The 18807-nt window shown below is 55.7% G+C and overlaps 1 protein-coding gene across 11 annotated transcripts in view; it reads left to right on the top strand.

Moving 5' to 3' along the window:
- The window catches only part of CABIN1 (calcineurin binding protein 1), a 156286-nt gene that overhangs the window by 95008 nt on the left and 42471 nt on the right, over positions 1-18807 (top strand). For all 11 annotated transcript variants that reach the window (XM_087423858.1, XM_087423859.1, XM_087423861.1 and 8 more), the window contains 2 exons: positions 2252-2583; positions 13845-13958. In XM_087423858.1, coding sequence (XP_087279984.1) covers positions 2252-2583; positions 13845-13958 — 446 coding nt within the window. The remainder of the gene's footprint in view (positions 1-2251; positions 2584-13844; positions 13959-18807) is intronic.

Raw genomic sequence — 18807 nt, 5'->3', positions numbered from 1 at the left:
CGTGGCTGGTGGGGTGAGGTGGCTCGGACGGCTCCTGTGCTCTGCTCACCTGGTGCCAGTCCTCATTGCCAGCAGCAGGCACTGGCCCAGGCCAGAATGGCCAGAGCATGCCCTTCACTTGCTTTCTGTCAGTAGGAAGAAGTCTTCCCGTGTTCATGCTACTAGGGTTAGAATTGGACTTCTGGCTGGGAAGTCTTATGTGGGCTTGTTGACATTTCTGACCCTCTTTCTGCTAGTGTGATCTGGGAGGCCCATTCATGAGTGGGAGTGGATGCTGTGGGTGAGGCACGTCACCCATTTCCCCTGGGCTTCCTTAGGCCACCCAGACTCCTGAGCAACAGGAGTTTTAACTCACTCTGGTATCGCTTTTTTTTTTTTTTTTTTTTTGCTCTTTATGAGTCTTCACACATGCATTCTGAGCTCTCTTTGGATTAATTCTTGACCCTCTGCTCACTTTCCATGAGAAGTGTGTTCCTGTGTGTCTTTGTGTCCCAGTACTTAGCGCCTTATTTGAACCCCTGGGAGGCCTGCATCTTCATCGAATTTCCTTGACTCCTCTGTGCCTAGCACAGGGCTGGGCCCAGAGTCATTGCTCAGACCGTGTTTGTTGAGCCACATTTGAAATATGTCCTTCGAACTGAGCACATTAGAAACTGGCACGCTTGTGAGAAAGGCACTGGTACCCCTGTAAGATGGGTGCCAGCCCTAAGCAGGGCTCCTAGTTCCTGTCATGGGCACATGTGGGACCTAAGCGGTTTCCTGAGCTCCCATAAGAGGAGAGCATAGTATTGAGATCAGATATGACCTGTCACTCAGTCGTTCAGTCAGCTTCAAATAGCGGGAGGGGCCAGGCCCTGTGTGACAGAGAACGGGGAAACACTTATAATAAATGCAGTGGGATCAGTGACCTCAGACAGGAGGCACAGGAGGCACTCTGCAAACACCACCCTGGGGGTGGGGTGGGGAGGGGGTGCCTGAAAGAGGAAGTGACACTGAGTAGAGTCCTGAGGAATAAGAGCAAGTGGGTGAGGCAGGGAGGGAGGAGGGCAGGGAGTGTGTCCTGGAGAAGAAGCGACAGCAGAAGGGCAGGAACACAGAGCAATATGTTCCGAGTGGCTACTCGCAGGGTGTGAGGCCAGGAGGGGAGCTGGGAGGGATGGCAGGAGTGATGGCAGGTGGCCTCATGTGCCCTGCCCGGGAGCTTGGCTTCGTCTTGGCAGCCGAGGAGGGCACAGGGAGTACTGCTCAGGTTCTTTCCTTGCAAGAAGAGTGATGGTGGGCAAGCTTGACACGCACCTGATATCTGCACAGTTTTGCTTGGTCTTGGCGTGAGGGGAACTTGGAGCCTTGGTCTTGGCCCGCTCTGCGAGCCCCAGCTGGCCCCAGTCTTCTCCTGGCTGCTGCTACAGTAGGGAAAGTGTCGTCGGGCTGAGGGCAGTGAGAGGCTCAGCCCACAGAGGCAGACAGGCTTCAGAGTTGGTGCCGGGCTGCTTCTCTGGCCTCCTGCAGGTAGGCTGTGCCAAACTCCTGGGTGCCCAAGGGGCCACCTCGCCCTTGACACTTGCCCCCACCCGCTTCCTTCCATCCCTCTTTCCCAGACCAGACAGACTCCTTCTGCAGCCCCTGCTGCCCAGCCCCGGCCCTCCTGTGCTGTCCTCCCTGCCGTCCCTGGTGGAGCAGGGCTGGGAGTTGAGGTGCTGAGCTCATGTCAGGTGGGCCAGTGTGGGAGCTCTCAGTTCTCACGCAGCAGCAGCCCTGGAGGGCTGTTGGGTGGGCTATGGGCTGAGGGCTGAGCAGTGAAGCAGGTGCAGGCTGTGTTCACCCTTTCCCAGCTGTTCTAGTCCATGGTGGTGGCAGCCACACCTCCCCTCTGTGGGCTGCTTTCCCGTGTGCCTGCACAGGCTCTGGAGGCAGGACAGCCCTGTGCCACCATTCAGAGGGGGATCTAGAGCCCAGCTCGTAACCCCTACTCTCTGCAGCCTCAGGGCCCCTCTGCTGTGTGTCAGCTGGGACATCCTGTTTCTCAGGGGAGGAGACTGGGAGGCTGTGGAGGCCTCAGCCAGGAGGGGCAGAGCCAGCACCAGGCCTGGTGCTTCCCATTGCTGGGTCAGCTGGGTTAGATGCCTGTCCAGCAAGGGCACGGACCCAGCTGTGCCAGCCACCTCACCAAGGTACCTCCATCACTGGTGGTGGACTGCAGCAGGGAGAGGGCCTAAAACTGAGATGACTTTCTTTTCCTTCTCCACTGTAGGAAAAATTGAGGAGTCCTTAGAGAGCACAGAAGGCTTCCGGGCCACAGAGCAAGGCAGCCAGAAGCCTGCTGCAGATCCCCCAGCCTCTGCCTGTATCCCTGTTAAAGCCCCAGCATCTGCACCTGGCCTGTGGGACGGGAGGAAGAGAGGAGACACCTTGGGGGAGCCAGCAGCCTTCCCCCAGGGGCTGCCAGCTGGCGCAGAGGAGCAGCGCCAGTTCCTCACGGAGCAGTGCATCGCCTCCTTCCGCCTGTGCCTCAGCCGCTTCCCCCAGCACTACAAGAGCCTCTACCGGCTGGCCTTCCTCTACACCTACAGCAAGACTCACCAGGTGAGTGGGCTGCCAGACCATGCAGGTCAGGAGAGGGCCTTGATCTTCCCAGGGACCACAGATGTCTGCAAGGGTGATGGGCAGAACAAAGACAGATTGGAGCTGCTAAAGGTCTTGGGTGGCAGTGCGTGAGAGGGATGGGAGAGGAGAGATGCAGGAGGCAGCGCTGGTAAAAAGAGTCATCCAAGTGAGAGGTGGCAAGGGGTGCAGGTCACAGCTAGGGATCTAGGGAAGAGCAGGTGTGGGGGCTGCTCCTGCAGCAGGAATCACAGGCTTGGGTACTAGCTGTGCGTGAGGGACGAGGGCCAACAGGCTTATCAGCCCTTGCCTGTGAGGGCCTGTGTAGCGACTCTCACTCAACTGTCATGCTCCCTCACCGCTGCTACTCCCTGTCATGCTCAGCATGGCCCAGCACACACATCCTCCAGATGCCATAAGGCTCCCTCCTGTCTGTCCCAGGGCCTTGCTTGACCTGGGCCCCATCCCCTCCGGCTGCATCTTGCAGAGGCCTCCTTGCCATCACCCTGCCCCTGGGCTCACGTCTGGTGCAGCTGTCAGAACCATCTTCACAGCCTTTGCTGCATGGGGGTTGGGTGCTGACAGCCTCCTCCAGCTCTTTTTGGAAAGCAGATGATGTAGCGATTCTTAACAGCTGTGCCCTGGGCTTAAGTGCTCCCAGGGGCTTCCCAGCCAGACTTCTGCTGGTGTTTAGCATTTGTAGAGGGAGTGTGGCATAGTGTGCGTCCTCTCGCTCACTCCTCACTCACCTGGGAGGCACTGGGGAGACACTGCCCCTGGTTGTGGCGCCTGTCCCCACGGAGCTACAGTCTAAGGGGCAGACAGATTAAGAAATTTGCAAATGAGCAAATAAAGCAAGTCCCATCGTGACAAATGCTACAGAGAAGATAATGGAGTGCACACAGGGGTGGGGGTGCCACTACACTCCGCGAAGGCCCCCATGTTATGCTGAGACCCGTAGGGTGGCCGTGGGTGGAGTAGGGGACAGTGGTGAGCTGTAGGAGAGGGAGAGCATCCAGACTGGGCAAGCAGCCTGGGCACGTGGTGGTCTTGGGCAAGCAACACTGGTGTGGGCAAAGGCCATCGAGGGCCAAGATGAGGAGGCAAGCAGGGGCGGCCTTTGGAGTCTGGCTGTGGTCTCTGCTTTTGTCTGGCTCCCCTACTCAGTGAGGTCCAGGCTCAGAAGCTTCCTCCTATTGGAGGCCCCCTGCTGGCCCCCCTTGCCACCCTCCGTGGAAAGTTTGAAGAACCAGGAAGGGCAGTTGGCCAGAGACGGACCCTGGCTTGACACTGGTATGTGACAGGAAGCTGTTACTTGACAGAATTCTGTTTGGGGACAAGGCACAGGTAAGTGCCCTGTCGCAGTAGTGACTGTCCAGCACACTCACGTGGGTTGATTTTCTCAGAGCAGAGCAGGTGGAGCTGGTGTCAGCAGGCCTGGGGAGGAGGGGGTCTCGTCCGGTCCGGCGCTTCATCTCTGCTGCAAGGCATCTGGTTTTCCCGGCCGCCACTGTCCATCGCTGCTGCCTGCGCCACTCCCAAGCCTGGCCTGCTCAGTACCCAGGCTGCACTTCACAGTGGACCTTACCTTCGGTGCCCCGGACCTTCTGGACCCAGGCAGACCTGGGTTTTAGTAAAACGCCCCTCTGCAGCAATCTTTGGGGGCCTGATGGCTGAGGCTTCTACCCTCTACTGTGCTCTGGTGCTGCTTTGGGAACTTGCCTCCTTTCCTCTTTCAGGAGCAGCAGAGCCCAGCGCAGGAGCTCTCATGAGTCTTAGTGGAAGTGATGCTAGCAACCGTCACCCAAACCACCCCTGCCTTGGGCGCCCCTCACTTCAGATGCTCCCCCAAATAACCACACAGCCCCTACCAGCTCTGGTCAGCTCTGAAGCAGAACTCGGAGTTTCCTGTGCTGAACTCAAACCTTCTTCACACGTGCCTTCTCCAGAAGTTGATGCTGAGACAGAATTTGGGGTGCAAAATGTGTATTAGGGATCAGCCCCTATGAAAAGGAGAGGGAAGACTCAGTGTTGGGAGAGTTAATCTGCGATCCGGACCCCACAGAGCCCCTGGCACCCAGCCTCCACCTCCCCATAAAATGGCTTTATTCTGAGCACGAGGGAGCCAATGCAGGTAAAGGGCTCCGTGCAGTGCCAGGCACAGGGTGTTATTATCACAACCTGTCCCCTCGCGGGGTGAATTTTTTTAAAGTGGAAAACAGTATTTATGTCAAAATTAAAGAAAAATTGGGGAGGAAGGATATCCCCAGTTCTGCCAGCCTAAAACAAAAGCTACGTGGTATGTGGATTTCTTCCCAGCTCTTGTGCACATGCACTGTTGACTGTTACTTCTGAGGTGCCAGGTGCCTCCAGGTCCAGGAGGTAGAGATCACATCCTTTCTACTTTACATCTAGACACCTGGCTCAGGGTCACAGAGGGGTGAGTGACAGCCTGGTATTGGCCTGGGCTGCCTCACCCAGGCCCCAGTTCCTCACCCAGGCCCCAGTTGCTCCACTGGCCCCCCCACACACACCGTTAGAGTGTCTGTGCTCACAGTTTGCCATTTTGCTCTTTCCGTGAATGCCCCCCAGGCCATTTGGGTCACCCTGTCATGGTCCGTGGGGTGGGTGGACCCTGGCAGACCCAGCTGTGTCCCCAGTAGCGGGGATGGAGGCTCCCTTGGCTGTCTGCACAGTGGACGTCGGTGTTCCTGGAAAACGCCCCACAGCTGTCACTCTCTGTCTGTTGGTTCTCCTGTTAGCTGCATTCCCAGGTTGGGTTCCTTGGTTTTCTGAAATGGAATGCTGGTCTTGATTCTGGGAACGACCCCCTTTCTTAACGCAGCAGCTGTGTGTGGGTGCTGGGTGTGCCTCAGGCGCTCTCCAGGCCACCGCACACCCTAGGCCCTCACTGCTCTCCCTGAACTGAACACTGCACCCGCCAGCTCCTTTGTTTGCTTTATTCAGAGACCTTTGCTGAGCAGCAGTTGCCACCCCAACTTGCATGGCAGGTTGTTAACACTTCTGTTGAGAGCCTGAGTTAAGGCTGACCCTGCCTGGGGTGTGCTGCCGTCCTGGGGGGCTGGGTGTGGTTCTGCCCAGGTCCCGGGTGTCAGCTTGTCCACAGATCTGGGAGCCACAACGAGTGCTCTCAGTGACTAATGTGGAGCCATTAACTGACAGGCGGGGACTGCTTTTCAAACACAGCTGTTTGGTAACAAACACTTCCTGCTGTGTATATTTAACAGCAGCACATTTCTTCATAAAATACGCCTCTGGGCTTGGCAGTGGCATTTGCCTGTTGCCATCTCGTGGCTCAGTGGCTGGCCAGAGCATCCATCATCCATGTCTTCAGAGAGGCCCCAGGGGCTGGTGCAGGTTGACTCTAGAGCCCTTGGGTCTTTCACAAATGCCCCCAGGTGAGGCTCTGCTTGTTCAGAGCCTGCCCAGGCCTCTGCAAAGAAACTGCGTTCAGCGCACTGCTTGCTTAGCTGCTGGCTGCAGGATTTGGGGGCAAGGGGAGGGAATGTGGGCTCTGAAGCCTGCCTCACCTGGGCTCTGCATGGGAACTCTCCTCTTGTGATGATTCCACAGAGTTACTGTGATGACGAGGTGAGGGATAGGGTGCCAGGCAGTGCCCAGCACACCAGGCACTAGCCCTCAGTCAACAGTCCTTCTCTTCCCTCTCGCCTGCAGTCGGGCCTCTCACCAGGACCCAGGATGCATTTCCTTAGTGACAGCATTTCCCATGGCTCCTAGCTCCTCCACCAGGCCTTCTGAGAGCTGGGTTTGCCCCGACAGACCCTTGACACCTGCCCAAGGTTGGCTTTGCTGTGTACAAACTTGCCCCTGTGCCCCCCGAAGCAAGCCTCCTGCTGGCCTGTACTGGAGGCCAGGGTGCCTGGGGAAGCAGTGCTCCCTAACGCTCTCCATACCTTAGATAGGGAAGATCACCTATGCTGATGGCCACAAGGGCCCTAAGTCTAGCTATCACGTCACTGATGATCTCCGAGATCACAGTCGTCACCAGGATTTTGATCCCTGGACTATCAGTCCATGGTCTTAAAAACCTGGCTCCTTGAGCCCATGTGGGCAGCCCAGGAGAGAGACCACATGGCATTGAGACACCTCTTGTCATGAGGGTTCTGGCTTCACTGATGGGATCCAGGAAGAGGGCTGAGGCATGAGTGCCCTGCCCTGAATCCCTACCTCCCCACTGCCTCTGGCTCAGCTGAAGAACTGAGCCCCCCACCTCCTGCTGTAGGAAGTCTAGGACAGAGTGGATTATAAGATGGTCCCTGGAGCCAAACAGTCTTGAAACAGAACAACCTTGGAAGATTCATACTTGCCAATTTCAAAACTTACTGCAAATCTGTAGTAATCAAACAATGTGGAATCTTATTCAGCCTTAAAGAGGAAGGAAATTCTGACACATGCTACAGCATGGATGAACCTTAAGGACATTATGCTAAGTGAGATAAGCCAGTCACCAAAAGACAAATACTATGAGGTATCTAAAATAGTCAAAATCATAGAGACAGAAAATAGAATGGTGGTCATGAGGGGCTGGCGGAAGAGGGAAATGAGGAGTTGTTTAATAGGTATAGAGTTTCAATTTTGTAAGGTGAAAAAGTTCTGGAGGGGCCAGCCCAGTAGTGTGATTAAGCTCGCGTGCTCAGCTTTGGCACCCCAGGGTTTGCAGGTTTGGATCCCAGATGTGGACCTACACACCGCTTATCAAGCCATGCTGTGGCAGGTGTCCTACATATAAAGTAGAGGAAGATGGGCACGGATGTTAGCCCAGGGCCAGTCTTCCTCACCAAAAAAAAAAAAAAAAAAAGCTCTGGAGATCTGTTGCATAATAATGTGAATACACTTAACACTACTGAAGTGTACACTTAAAAATGGTTAAAATGGTAAATTTTATGTTATATGTTTTGTACCACAATTAAAAATAAAAAATAAACAGTGTGGTACTGGCCTAGGGGTAAATATATAGATCAAAGGATAGAATTGAGAGTCCAGAAGTAAACGCATACATTTATGGTCAATTGATTTTCAACGAGGGTGCCAAGATACTTCAGTGGGGAAAGGACAGTCTTTTCAACAAGTGGAGGTGGGATAACTGGACAGCCACATGCAAAAGAATGAGGTTGGACCCCTGCCTCACACCATGGACAAAAATTAACTCAAAATGGATCAAAGACCTAAATTCCAGAACTAAAACTATAAGACTCTTGAAAGAAAACATAGATGTAAATCTTCTTGACGTTAGATTAGGCAATGGTTTCTTAAATCTGACACCAAAAGCACAGGTGACCAAATAAATAAGTAAATAAACTGGACGCCATCAAAATTAAAAACTTTTGTGCTTCAAAGGACACTATCAAAGTGAAAAGACAATCCACAGAATGGAAGAAGTATTTACAAATCATATATCTGATAAAGGACTTGTATCTAGAATATAGAAAGAACTCTTACAACTCAATAACTAAAAGACAACCCAGTTTTAAAGTGGGCGAAGGCTCTAAATAGATATTTCTCCAAAGAAGATATATAAGTGGCCAATAATCACAGGAAAAGATGCTCAACACCATTAGCCATCAGGAAAGTGTCACTCTAGACCACGTTGAGATACTACTTCATGCCCAGTAGGACAGCTACAATTGAAAAGATTTCAGTGTCTCCTCAGGGGCGCCTGCTGGTGCCTGGCCTGGAGGTGCATGAGAGGCTGCTGCCCTGCTGCAGTCCTGGGGTATAGGGAGTGCGCATACCAGGGCTCTGTGCCCGCTGTGTGGAAGCCAGGGTTTGCAGATGCTAGCAGTGCTTTCCAGAGCTAGTTTCCTCTGGGGGGAACCTCTTGATTAGGTTACTGCCTCTCCTAAAACCTACTTTGTTTTGTGGTTGTTGTTCCATCTCAACTTGGGGGATGTTCTTCCCATTCTTTGCTCTCTGTGGTCCCCCCAGCTTACTCCGTGTCCTAAGAGAAAGAAGCCAAGACCTCATGCTCCATTCTCCCCCAGCACATGAGCTCTCAAGCAGTCCCTTTTCCCTACAATTTCCTTGAGTGAATGAGCCTGAAGGTGATGGCTCTGTCCTCAGCACTCCCACCTCCAGCCCCTTGGGCCCCCTGCCTCCCCCGCACGTACTATCAGCACCTTCCTGCCTCTGTGCCTTAGACTGTCCCCTTGGCCTGGTGGTCTGCTCACTTTCTGCAAGCTCAAACTCTGCCCATCTTCCTTTCATTCTTTTTCCAAATATCTGTCACATCCCTTCTGTGGACCGCATACTGGTCTGGTCTCTGAGGAGCCGTCAGTGAAGAAGTCAGATGGTGTCCCTGCCCTCATGGTGCTGATGGACAAGTGGGGCAAACAACAAAGCCATCGGCAAGTCAGTGGAGGAGGCTGTTTGAGGTGGCTGCGGGGCTGTAGAGACAGTATTTGGGGGGCATGTGGGTGTGGGGTGAGATGGCACCCGGCTGAGAGACCTGCAGGGACCAAGTAGGGGCAGAGGCAAGTGTGGCTGGAGGGCCACGCACCAGAGGAGAGGGGAGGGGAGGAGACAAGCCGGCGTGTGCAGGTAGACTGAGGTGTGGAGCTAGCCCTCGCTCTGAGGGAGGTGAGACCTTTAAGCAGAGGAGTTAGAAGTCTCCCTCTGCCTTATGCCAGGACAGGGATGTTCAGGCAACAGGGTGGAAGACGTCGAGGTGCCATGTGATTCTGGGAATTCTCCCCACCTCTCCTCAGGAGCCCTCCGCCCTTCATCTGCCCCTTTAGGGCATTTAGTGGTGCTCTGTAGAGTCGAGTCATGCACAAGCCCCAAGGGAGCCCATGGATCCCGGGAAAATTGGTGCTGTTATCTTGGAACAGGCCTCCCTGGTGTTCCTCCCATTCCCAGAGGTGTCAGTGAACCGGAGGCTCTGGGCCAGTGGCGTGGTGACAGGTTGCAGGAGGCCTGAGAGAGCGCTGCGGTGGGAGCTGCCCCTGGTGGACAACATGCAGCACGAGCCCAGGCAGATTTGTAAAGTGACTTGCCCACCCTGTGGGGGCAGGGAAAGAGCCCAGGCCTTGGCGTCCCTCTGGCCTGGACCAGAATACAAGCTGGCTCTGCCACTGCCTAGCTCTGGGGCCGTGGGCCAGCTCTTGAACCTCACTGAGCCTCAGTTTCCTTGTTGGTAAACTGATGATTACGTGGGATAAGGAGTTATGACACTGGGCTCAGCCCAGGTGGCATCCTGTCCCCTTGTCTCGCCATACCGTGAAGCTTCAGAGCAGGCTCTGTGGTGCAGATGTGCCCCTTGTAGAACCCCAGCAGGGGTCCCAACCCAGTCTGCCCCTCCCCTCACCCTGCCAGCCTGACATCTGTCCGTTCCCCAGATGGGTTTCCTTGTGCCTGTCAGCCCCCATCCTGGGCCTCAGATGTGAATTAGCTTAGGTCTCCATGAGCTGTGTGGACACTGTGCCTTAGCCATCCATCTGCTCGCTCTCTGGCAGGCCTGGGAGACGGTTCGGGAGCCTTGCTCTCTGCCAGTGTGCAGCGACCGAGTCTGTAGGGGGCTAATTGGCAATCCTGGTTGCGTTTGGCAGGCCAGTACTTTCTGCACTCTTCTCGGGCTTGGTGTGCAGATGTCTAAGGGCCCTGGGCCTCTCCCACAGCCTCCTCCCGCCCTGGTTCTCCATGCTCTGCCTGACCTTCTGGGCAGGAAGGGCCATGTGTGCTGGTGTCATTGGAGAAGCTGCCGAGTGGTGACAGAAACAGAAGCAAGCCATAGAGGTATGTGCATTCCTGTCCCACAGCCTTGGGGCCTGGAACGAGGCACCCCGCTCGGGGAAGCAGAGTCCCCTAGCCTCTGCCCTGGCCTCAGTGCTGCTCTCTTGTCTGTCCCCAGCTACTTGGAAGTCTTTGTTGGTTTTATTTTCTTGATGTTCTTATGAAAGTGATGGCCACTGTGGAGATGTTTCTTCAAGCCTCGTTTTCCCCATCCCCCCGCCCCCGCAAACCACTGCTACTTAAAGAGGTCACCTGGACACTTCCCACAAGTCCCAAAGGGGCCCCAGAAGAGGCTTTAGGGTTACGGCTCTGGGGTAACTTCTCTGAGGCCTCCTGTGCAGTGCAGGCCAGGCCTGTGCCCTGGGTTTCCTGGGGTCACTCAGCTGGAGAAGTTGGCCTCGGGCCTGAGAGGAGGGAAGGGCATGCACAGACTCAGGTCCCTGGGTGGCCCCTCGGCCTGTGGTCAGAGCAGGTCCTCCCCTGCCTCGCAGCCTCCTGGCTCCCCACTGGCCTCACGGGCAGCCACATCTGGTCCCCTCTGCCTCCTTGGTTGGGCCCTGTCCGCCCTGCTTGTCTGGGCTCTTGTCTCAGTGAGTCCTCCAGCCCCATGAAAGCCACGTGCAAACTGCAGCTCAGGTGTCACCTCTGGAAGCCTCCCCAGCCTCCTCAGGCTGGGCCTGAGGTAGGTTTCCTTTGTGCGCTACCTGCATGGTCATGGTCAGATGAGCTCACCTGTCATATTTGAAGTGTAGGTAGTGGTCACTCGTCCCATGCCCCCTTCTATGAGGGTCCACTTATGGTTGATTAGACTGGCAGCAGACACCTGCCTGGGCTGAGCCTCTCAGATCTCCCTCAGGAGAGACTTTGAACCAAGTGGCACTAAGACCATGGGGTCATGGCTGAGCACTGATGCAGGTCGTGAGCCTCTCTCCTGGGATCCCTGAGCTGCCGCCCTGCCTACCCGAGGCCTGAGGCTTGACCTTCTCTTCAGATCCCCTGAGTCCCAGGGCACCGAGGAGCCAGCTTGAGCTAATCTGAGTTGGATTTTATTCTTTGTAATCAAGTGCACCCAACCCACCCTGTTTCCCCTCTCTGCACTCAGTTTCTCCTCAGCCAACACTTCCTCCCCTGGCCTGCTGTAGGGCAGGGGTGTGTGGACAAGGGCAGGTGGGAGGCAGAAAGCCTTGGGCCAGGACTTGTAACCGGCTGAAGAGGCTTCCTGATGGACTGGTATGGGAGGCGGGTTCCCTGAGCCAGACTGCTGAACACTGCTAGGGGCATTTGGATGTGAACTGCAAGTTGATCATTCTGATGTGTCAGAGTTCCAAAGTTGAGCACTGGGACTGAGTAGTTACTCTTCTTTATGAGTGAGGAGCAGAGTAGTCCCTGTGCTCCTGATTAGGGGGAGCCTGCTCGAGGTCAGGGACTCCTGCTGTCCAGGTAGCCCCTTTCCTCTGCTCGCTTCTGCCTCTCCCCAGGTTGGGGCAAAGAGGGGGCGCCTCGGTCGTCAGGAAGCCTCCTTGCTCGCCGTATACTGCTGCAGCATCAGTCTTTGAGGCCCTGGAAGGGCCTGTGAGTTCTGGAGGAAAAATGTCACAGCAGACCCCAGCTGCAGCTGCCACTCCCTGACAGCCACTAAGCCTCGGCAAGAGCAGCCCCCACACAGCCCTTGGCATGATTCCTACCTGGGGCTCCCCTTGCTGTTTTGGTTGGAGTCTGTAAGAAAGGCGGTCTCGATCTACTCCTGATCTCAGCGTGTCAGACACGTTGGGCTCTGAGTGAGAAATAGAGCTACCTGAGTGTGGGCTGAAGGAGTCGGCTGTACAGAGGGCTGTGGACGGCACGTGCACTCTCTTCCAACTGGGGCTGTCCTTGCTCTCCTGGTGTGCTGGGCTGCCCATGGGCCTCTAGCCCCTGGCCCGTGTTGAGCCTGCTTAGACCAGGCTAGGCTGTAGCCCTGCTGGGCAAGGGTAGCCTCAACCTTATGGGGCCTCAACCTTGGGCCACTCTCAGAGCCAGGCCATGTCCCTGTAGAAATAAGCCTTGGAGTCAATGTCAGGCTTAATTATCCAGGCTTCCCCTAGGAGATGAATGTCTCCCTTGGGCTTCCACGGAAGAACTAGCTTTTGTCTGCTGTGACTGTGTCATCCAGGAGATGTGTGCTTGAAACTTCACCTGTCCCTGTCCCAGAGGGATCCTCATTTCTGTGTGCTCCACCTCCACTCAGCTGCAGGGTCCTGCCCGGCGCTGGGTGTGGAGCAGCCCTCAACCCCCTCTCGGGTGTGTCCCTCTGTGCAGCGGTGGGAGCAAAGACTTAGAGGCAGGCCAGTGGGGGCCCCCAGCCAGCAGGCCAGGGAGGTGGGGCTTGTACTTTTGCCTGAAAATGTGGCAAGGAGAACTATTTCAGAAGTTCAGCCTGACCAGTAGTGAGCAGAATGTAAGGCTGAGAAGTGAGAGGGCGTTTGCAGCAATTGGGACATGAGGTGATGAAGGCCTGGACCCAGGGGTGGGAGAGGCAAGGAAGTGACCTTGGGGGCCGGGGGGACTCATTGACGAGAGGTTGGGCCTTGTGGAAGAGATGAGGGTCTGGCATTGTGCAGTCCTGGGTTCCAGTCCCAGCTCTGCCCGCTGCTGGCCTCTCCCCTGTAGGAGAGCACTGTCCCCAGGTGCGGTGAGATGGTGCATGCATGGTGCTTAGCACTGGTCCCGGCCATGGGAGCCACTGGGGTGAAGACCTGAGAGGGGAAGGTGGCCGGCCAGGCAGCTGGTAGGGAAGGGCTGCTCTCCGGGTCAGTGAAAAGGCCCCAGAGAAGGCCCAGGCAGCCAGGCCCATGTCCAGCCTCTCAACCTGCCTCCCAGCCCCACCTGGGCTAGCAGGCTCTTGTTTCCCACCACCAGGCCCCCTGAGCCTGGGTTCCACCAAGAGGTACCATTGCCCAGAGAGCACCGGCCTGAACACTCTGGACAGAGCCCCTTCCACCCCAAAGCACATGAGCCCCTAGCATTCTGCAAAGCCTCAGTTCTCCCAAGCCTGAGACCACTGTGTCACTGGCTATGATAAGGAGCACTACTGATGGCCTGACAACAAGTCAAGGCTGACTGTTTGGGCTAGTGGGGGTCCCCCTGACAGAAGTTGGGGTGCTGGGTCCATGCAGCAGCTTTGCAAGGTTGGTCAGGGTGAAGGGTCCCTGTTTGTGCCCTCTTCGGCCCCTGTTTGTGCCCTCGGAGCAGTCTGAAGCCACGCTTTCCTAAGTCAGCTGTGCTAGGCAAGAAATCCGTTCCAGAAACACACCCCGCAGCCAGATGATCAAAGCTGGCAGCCAGAGCTGCCTGGAGCTGCGGGATCCATGTCTGCAGGCACTGCTCATCGCCGTTTTGCCAGTGCAGTCAGGAAGGAGGGGACTGCCTCCCTTCCCTGTGGGTGCCATGAGCTGCCCACACACTCACTTCCAACCTACTTCTTGTTTCCCTAGAACCTCCAGTGGGCCCGCGACGTGTTGCTAGGCAGCGGTATCCCGTGGCAACAGCTGCAGCACATGCCAGCACAGGGGCTCTTCTGCGAGAGGAACAAGACCAATTTCTTCAATGTGAGTACTTTGCCTTGTTGATTTCTGAGGCTGCTTGCTGCCACTGCTTTTCACTGAAGGCGTGCAGATGGACCTCCTGGGTGGGCATTCCCAGGACCACGGGTCTGCGGCTTCCCCAGAAGGCAAGCAGGGTGATGCAGTCGAGTGTGCACCAGACTTGGGAGAGGGCCATGCTTGCCAAGTGACTTCTGGCAAGTCGCTGCCCTCTTTGGGCACCGGTTTGCCCGTATGTGGGGAGAGACGTGGATGAGCTCAGTGTGTTCTCTGGAGCCCCAGATATTCTAGGGCCACAGCAGGCAGCGGTGAGGGGCTCCAGGCCCATAGCCCTGCTTCCCCTAGAGCAGCTCCGCATGCCCCCGTGGGCACCTGAAGATTCTGATTGGAGCCAGGTCTCCTGCTTAAAAAGCAAGTTTGGCCAGTGCTGGACTTGTGGTGCTCTTCCAGCCCTGACATTCCATGCGGGGTGGAAACCCACCCCTGGGGCAGGACATGGCCCATCGCCAAGGCCTGTTTGCCTCCCATCCCTGAGGCCCTCCAGGGCCCACATCTGCCCCTCCTGACCCCCCGCTGGGGCCCAGGCCTCCCTCATTCACTCTGCCCTGCACAGAGACAGCTGGCTTCTCACTCTGCCCCCCGTCCAACTCTTCACCCATCCTCTGCCACCCCTCCCAGTATGGCCAGCTCACAATTGTGTGTCTTTAGCAAGTCACACGGACCCTCTGAGCTTTTGTTTCTTCTGTGTTTTCCCTGATTCCCTGTACATGAAGGGAAACTGAAGGATGGAGCTGGCCTGGGCAGGAGCCGTGGAGAGCCGGCCTCAGGTCTGGCGGGGTGTGGCAGAGGCTGGTTCTTGAGGCACATGGGCAGGGTGAGGTCCTCACTGAGAGCCGGCTGGGAGGTGGGGTGTCTGGGCCCGTGGTTCTTTTCCTCTCCCAGGCTGTGACTTTCTGGGGGCCAGGCGGGGGCTCCAGAGCCTGGGAGCTCTGTGTCTGCCAGCCCCCTCTCTGGGTATTTTATAGACTAGTTAGTAGATGTAATCTGTAATCAATCTGCATGGTACCAAGGGGTTTGCACTGAAAGAGAAGCTCCCTCCCACCCAGACGCCCAGACCATAGCCACTGCCCCACAGCAGCCACTGTTCCTCGCCTGCATGTATCCTTCCAGAGGATGTCTGCCCATTGATAAGCCAGCACACAGAGATGTACACAAAGGACAAAGGACACATACTTCTACCCCTTGTTTTTTTCACTTAAAAGTATATCTTGGCAAATGTTTTAGAACTTGCTTATTCTTTTTAATAGCTGTGTAGTACTCCCAACATATGGGTGTCCCACAATTTGCATACCCATCCCCTATAGATGGGCATTTAGATTGTTTCCAGTCTTTTGTTATTACAAACAATGCTTTCTAAATACATCTTTGCACATATGTGAGAGTCCATTCATAGGATAAATTCCTAGAAACAATTCCCAGGTGAAAGGGTTTGTGATGCCTTTAAAGTTTTAGTAGATACTACCCTCTGAAGATCCAGTCCACACTCCCAACCGCAGACCTCACTTTTTCAGACCTTATCAATGCTCTGTATTATTGAGCTGTTTCATCTTTGCTCTTCAGTAGGTGAGAAATGCTATTTTGTTTCGTTCATTATGAGTGGGATTGACCATGACATCGTGTTAGCAGTTTTAATTTCTTCTTCTGTGCAGTTTCTATTCATGTTCATTTTCCTATTGAATTATTGGTTCTTATTGGTTTATAAGAACTCTTTGTATATTAATGAAACAGGCCCTTTGTCAGTGTTTTGCAAACCTTTTTTTCTGCCGTTGCTAAACCAAAGTTAGAGCCAGGCAAGTGGCTTAGTTTCCCTGAGCTCTTGGGTTACTCTCCTTATAAAATGGCTCCTGTTACCTGCCTTGAAGAGTAATTATAGGGATCAAGTTAGATAATGGGCTAATGTTCCTAACTCGGGATCTGGCATATGGTAGGTGCTTAGGAAGACAATCTCCCTCCCAATCCCCTCCGCCAGCATTGGTGCTTTTCCCTTACAGACTGTGCACTGATGCTGCAGGAGAGACCCAGCTTCCCGTTATTCCTTGTGGGCGAAGCACTCAGCCTTCCTAGTGAGGGAGTTTAGGAGGCCGGCACTTCGGATGCCTGCTCCCCCCTGAGCACATCTGAGCTGGTGGCCCGGTGCTCCAGGCCCCTTCCCCATTGGGCTCCCTCCCTGCACTTCCTCCTGTGGTTTCCGGGGCCTTCCAGAAAATGATCCTGCAGGACAGTCAGGCTGTGCCTGTGGGAGAAAAGCTGCAGAGCCCTGGGTGGGCCTGGCACACGGGCAATGCCTTCCTGAAGCCGGAAGCCCCTGCAGATACTGGCCACCCCAGGCGGGACTGGATGTTTTAGATGGTTTTGCCTCTTCTGGGGCTGCTGTTTGTCCGTCTGTGCTTCCCAGTGACCCGCTGCTTTTACCACCCTTGGGGCCCTCTCCCAGCCCGAGTCCTGGCCACCTCTGCTTTCTCGGCTTCTGTCTTTGGAGGTGGGTTAGGGCTCCTTCTACTCCTTGAGCCCGAAAGGTAAACCTCTGGGCAGAGGCCAGACAGATCCTTGCACGCCCATTTATGAAATACCCGAGGGACAGGTGCTCCCAGCTGGTTGGTGACAGGATGGCCCTTGCCGAGCCCACCCCACCCTATCCTCCCCGCTGCTGCAGGTGGACCTTCAGGGTTGACAGCCCCCCTGGCCGTGCCTTGCACTCAGCACATCACGAAGTGCTGACCCTGCATGCTCTCAACACGTGAGTGTGTCCAGCTGACTTTACCAAGTGTGAGGAAACTGCTTCCTCCCTCGTTTGTGGAGGAGCATTTAGGGCAGCCCTTGGCTGACTCTGCTGTAATGGGACCGTGTCTCTGACAGCAGGGGCTGTGAAATGGGACTGTCCTGTCTCTGACAGATTGGGATGAGCAGGCTGGCACTTCTCCCTTCCAGTGTGCACTGGGGTTTAATGCCTCGGCCTGGGGTAGGGGGACTGGCCCTTGTGAGGAGGTGCAGGGAAGGTGAGGGCAAAACCATTGGGCACCCTGACCTGCCATCCCTCTAAGCGCCCACTGTCTTGGACCACCCACACCACCCACCCTTGGCGTCACTCTCCCACAGTGCTGTCTGAGCAGCCCCCATCATCCTCAGGGCCAGGGCTAAGGGACCCTTCTATTATTTTTTAATGACAATTCTGAAATCCGTGTAAGTTACATGGAACCATTATGTCACTGCAAACAGTTCAGACACATAGCAGAGCGCAGACCACCTGGTTTGCCCACCCCCAGGCGTCGTGCCCTTCTCAGAAGTACTTCTGTGAGCGGGCAGGCAGTTCTCTTTCCTGAGGTGTGTGTGTACAAAATCAGAGAAGTTTGTCATGCAGCTTTAAAAAATACACGTGTGTATATGTATGTGGAGGGCTGCTTCTTGGCAACTTGCTTTTTCTCACTGACACTAAGTCTTGGAGAAGTTTCCCTGTAAGAAATGCAGGCCGTCTCACTCTGCAGCTGCTGCCAGTATTGCATTGTGCGCGGGACCACAGTCTCCTTGAGCGGGCATGAACACGGGGCATGTCTTTGTGCTCATGTGCGGGCTGTGGTGGGCCTCCCTGTGCGTGTGTCTCTGTGCTATTGCGTGTTCCTCTTTGAGTCCCTGGCCTCTCCCAGCCTGGCCCAGAGGAGGTGCTCACTGAGTATTTAGGGATTGTTTCCATTCATGTCTTCTCCCTTAACTTAGCTGGGAGATGGGCTCCCAGCACATTCTCTTGGTCCAGCCAGTGTTGGCTGCCATGGGGCCCCTGCCACAGGACGCTTGAAGGCTTGCAGTAGTGCCCCACATGTATGTCCATTCGTGAGACATGAGGAACCCTCAAGGATTCCGGGTGGCCTGGAGGCAGGGCTCCCACAGGCAGGGTGGGGGCTGCTCAGCCAAGAAGGGGGCAAGAGAGGGAGGCCAGGGTTGGAGGCACCCTCAGAGGAGTTCGTCAAGGCTGGACCATGCCTGAGCAGCGCTGGCTGAGCCTTCTGGGGAGTGTGAGGTATGGGTGCTGAAGGGCAGGTGAGTGTGAGCTGGGGCTCCGGTCAGCTTTCTTGACAGGAGCTCCTTGCACACGGGGCCTGCCCCACAGCTGGCTGGAGCCCCACAGTGGAAGATACGTGGCGTGTAGCAGGGCCCAGCAGTGTGGTTGGACGAGCATTTGAGAGAGAGAGGAATGAACTTGCTGCTTCTCCAGTGTACTATTCCACAACTTGACTGAGAGGGAACAGCTCCCAGCCCACCCCTTTCCTCTGTGGAAAATCCCTGCTTGTGGGCTTTCTGCCAAGCAGGTTGGATCTCTGGGCCATGGCTCATGCTCCAGGGTGGGCCAGAACCCCTGCTGAAGGCCCCATTACCCCAGCCCTCTCCCACTAGGCAGAACAGTCTGGTCTTTGCCATGATAGAGCTGGAGTTGTTGGATGTTATTGATTGAGGTCCTGCGGCCCTCCCTGCCCTGATGGGACCTGGCCTGGGCCCTGGTGCCTGTCCTTTCACAGCATTGGGAGGGACTGGCAGAAGGCATGAGGCCGGGTGATTCAGAGGCAGCTCTTCAGGCTGACTGTGCAGAGCTGGGGGCCCAGGGCAGACACGGAGGCCTGGGGCGGGAGGCAGTGAGGCCAGGGTTGGGCCTGGGGGCGTAGGAGCCCTCCTGAGCCAGTACCAGCCCCAAGGGGACTGCAGAGAGGAGGAGCCAGGGGGCTGTCCTTCCCTGGGCAAAGGGGGCCAGAAAAGCAGGCACTGAGCACACCTTGGAGGCCGAGGGCTCTTTTCTGAGTGCCCAGAA

The sequence above is a fragment of the Ceratotherium simum genome, chromosome 35, assembly GCF_057802395.1.
Source record: "Ceratotherium simum simum isolate JZ-2026a chromosome 35, ASM5780239v1, whole genome shotgun sequence".
NCBI lineage: Eukaryota > Metazoa > Chordata > Mammalia > Perissodactyla > Rhinocerotidae > Ceratotherium > Ceratotherium simum.
This window is presented reverse-complemented; position numbering and strand designations above follow the sequence as displayed.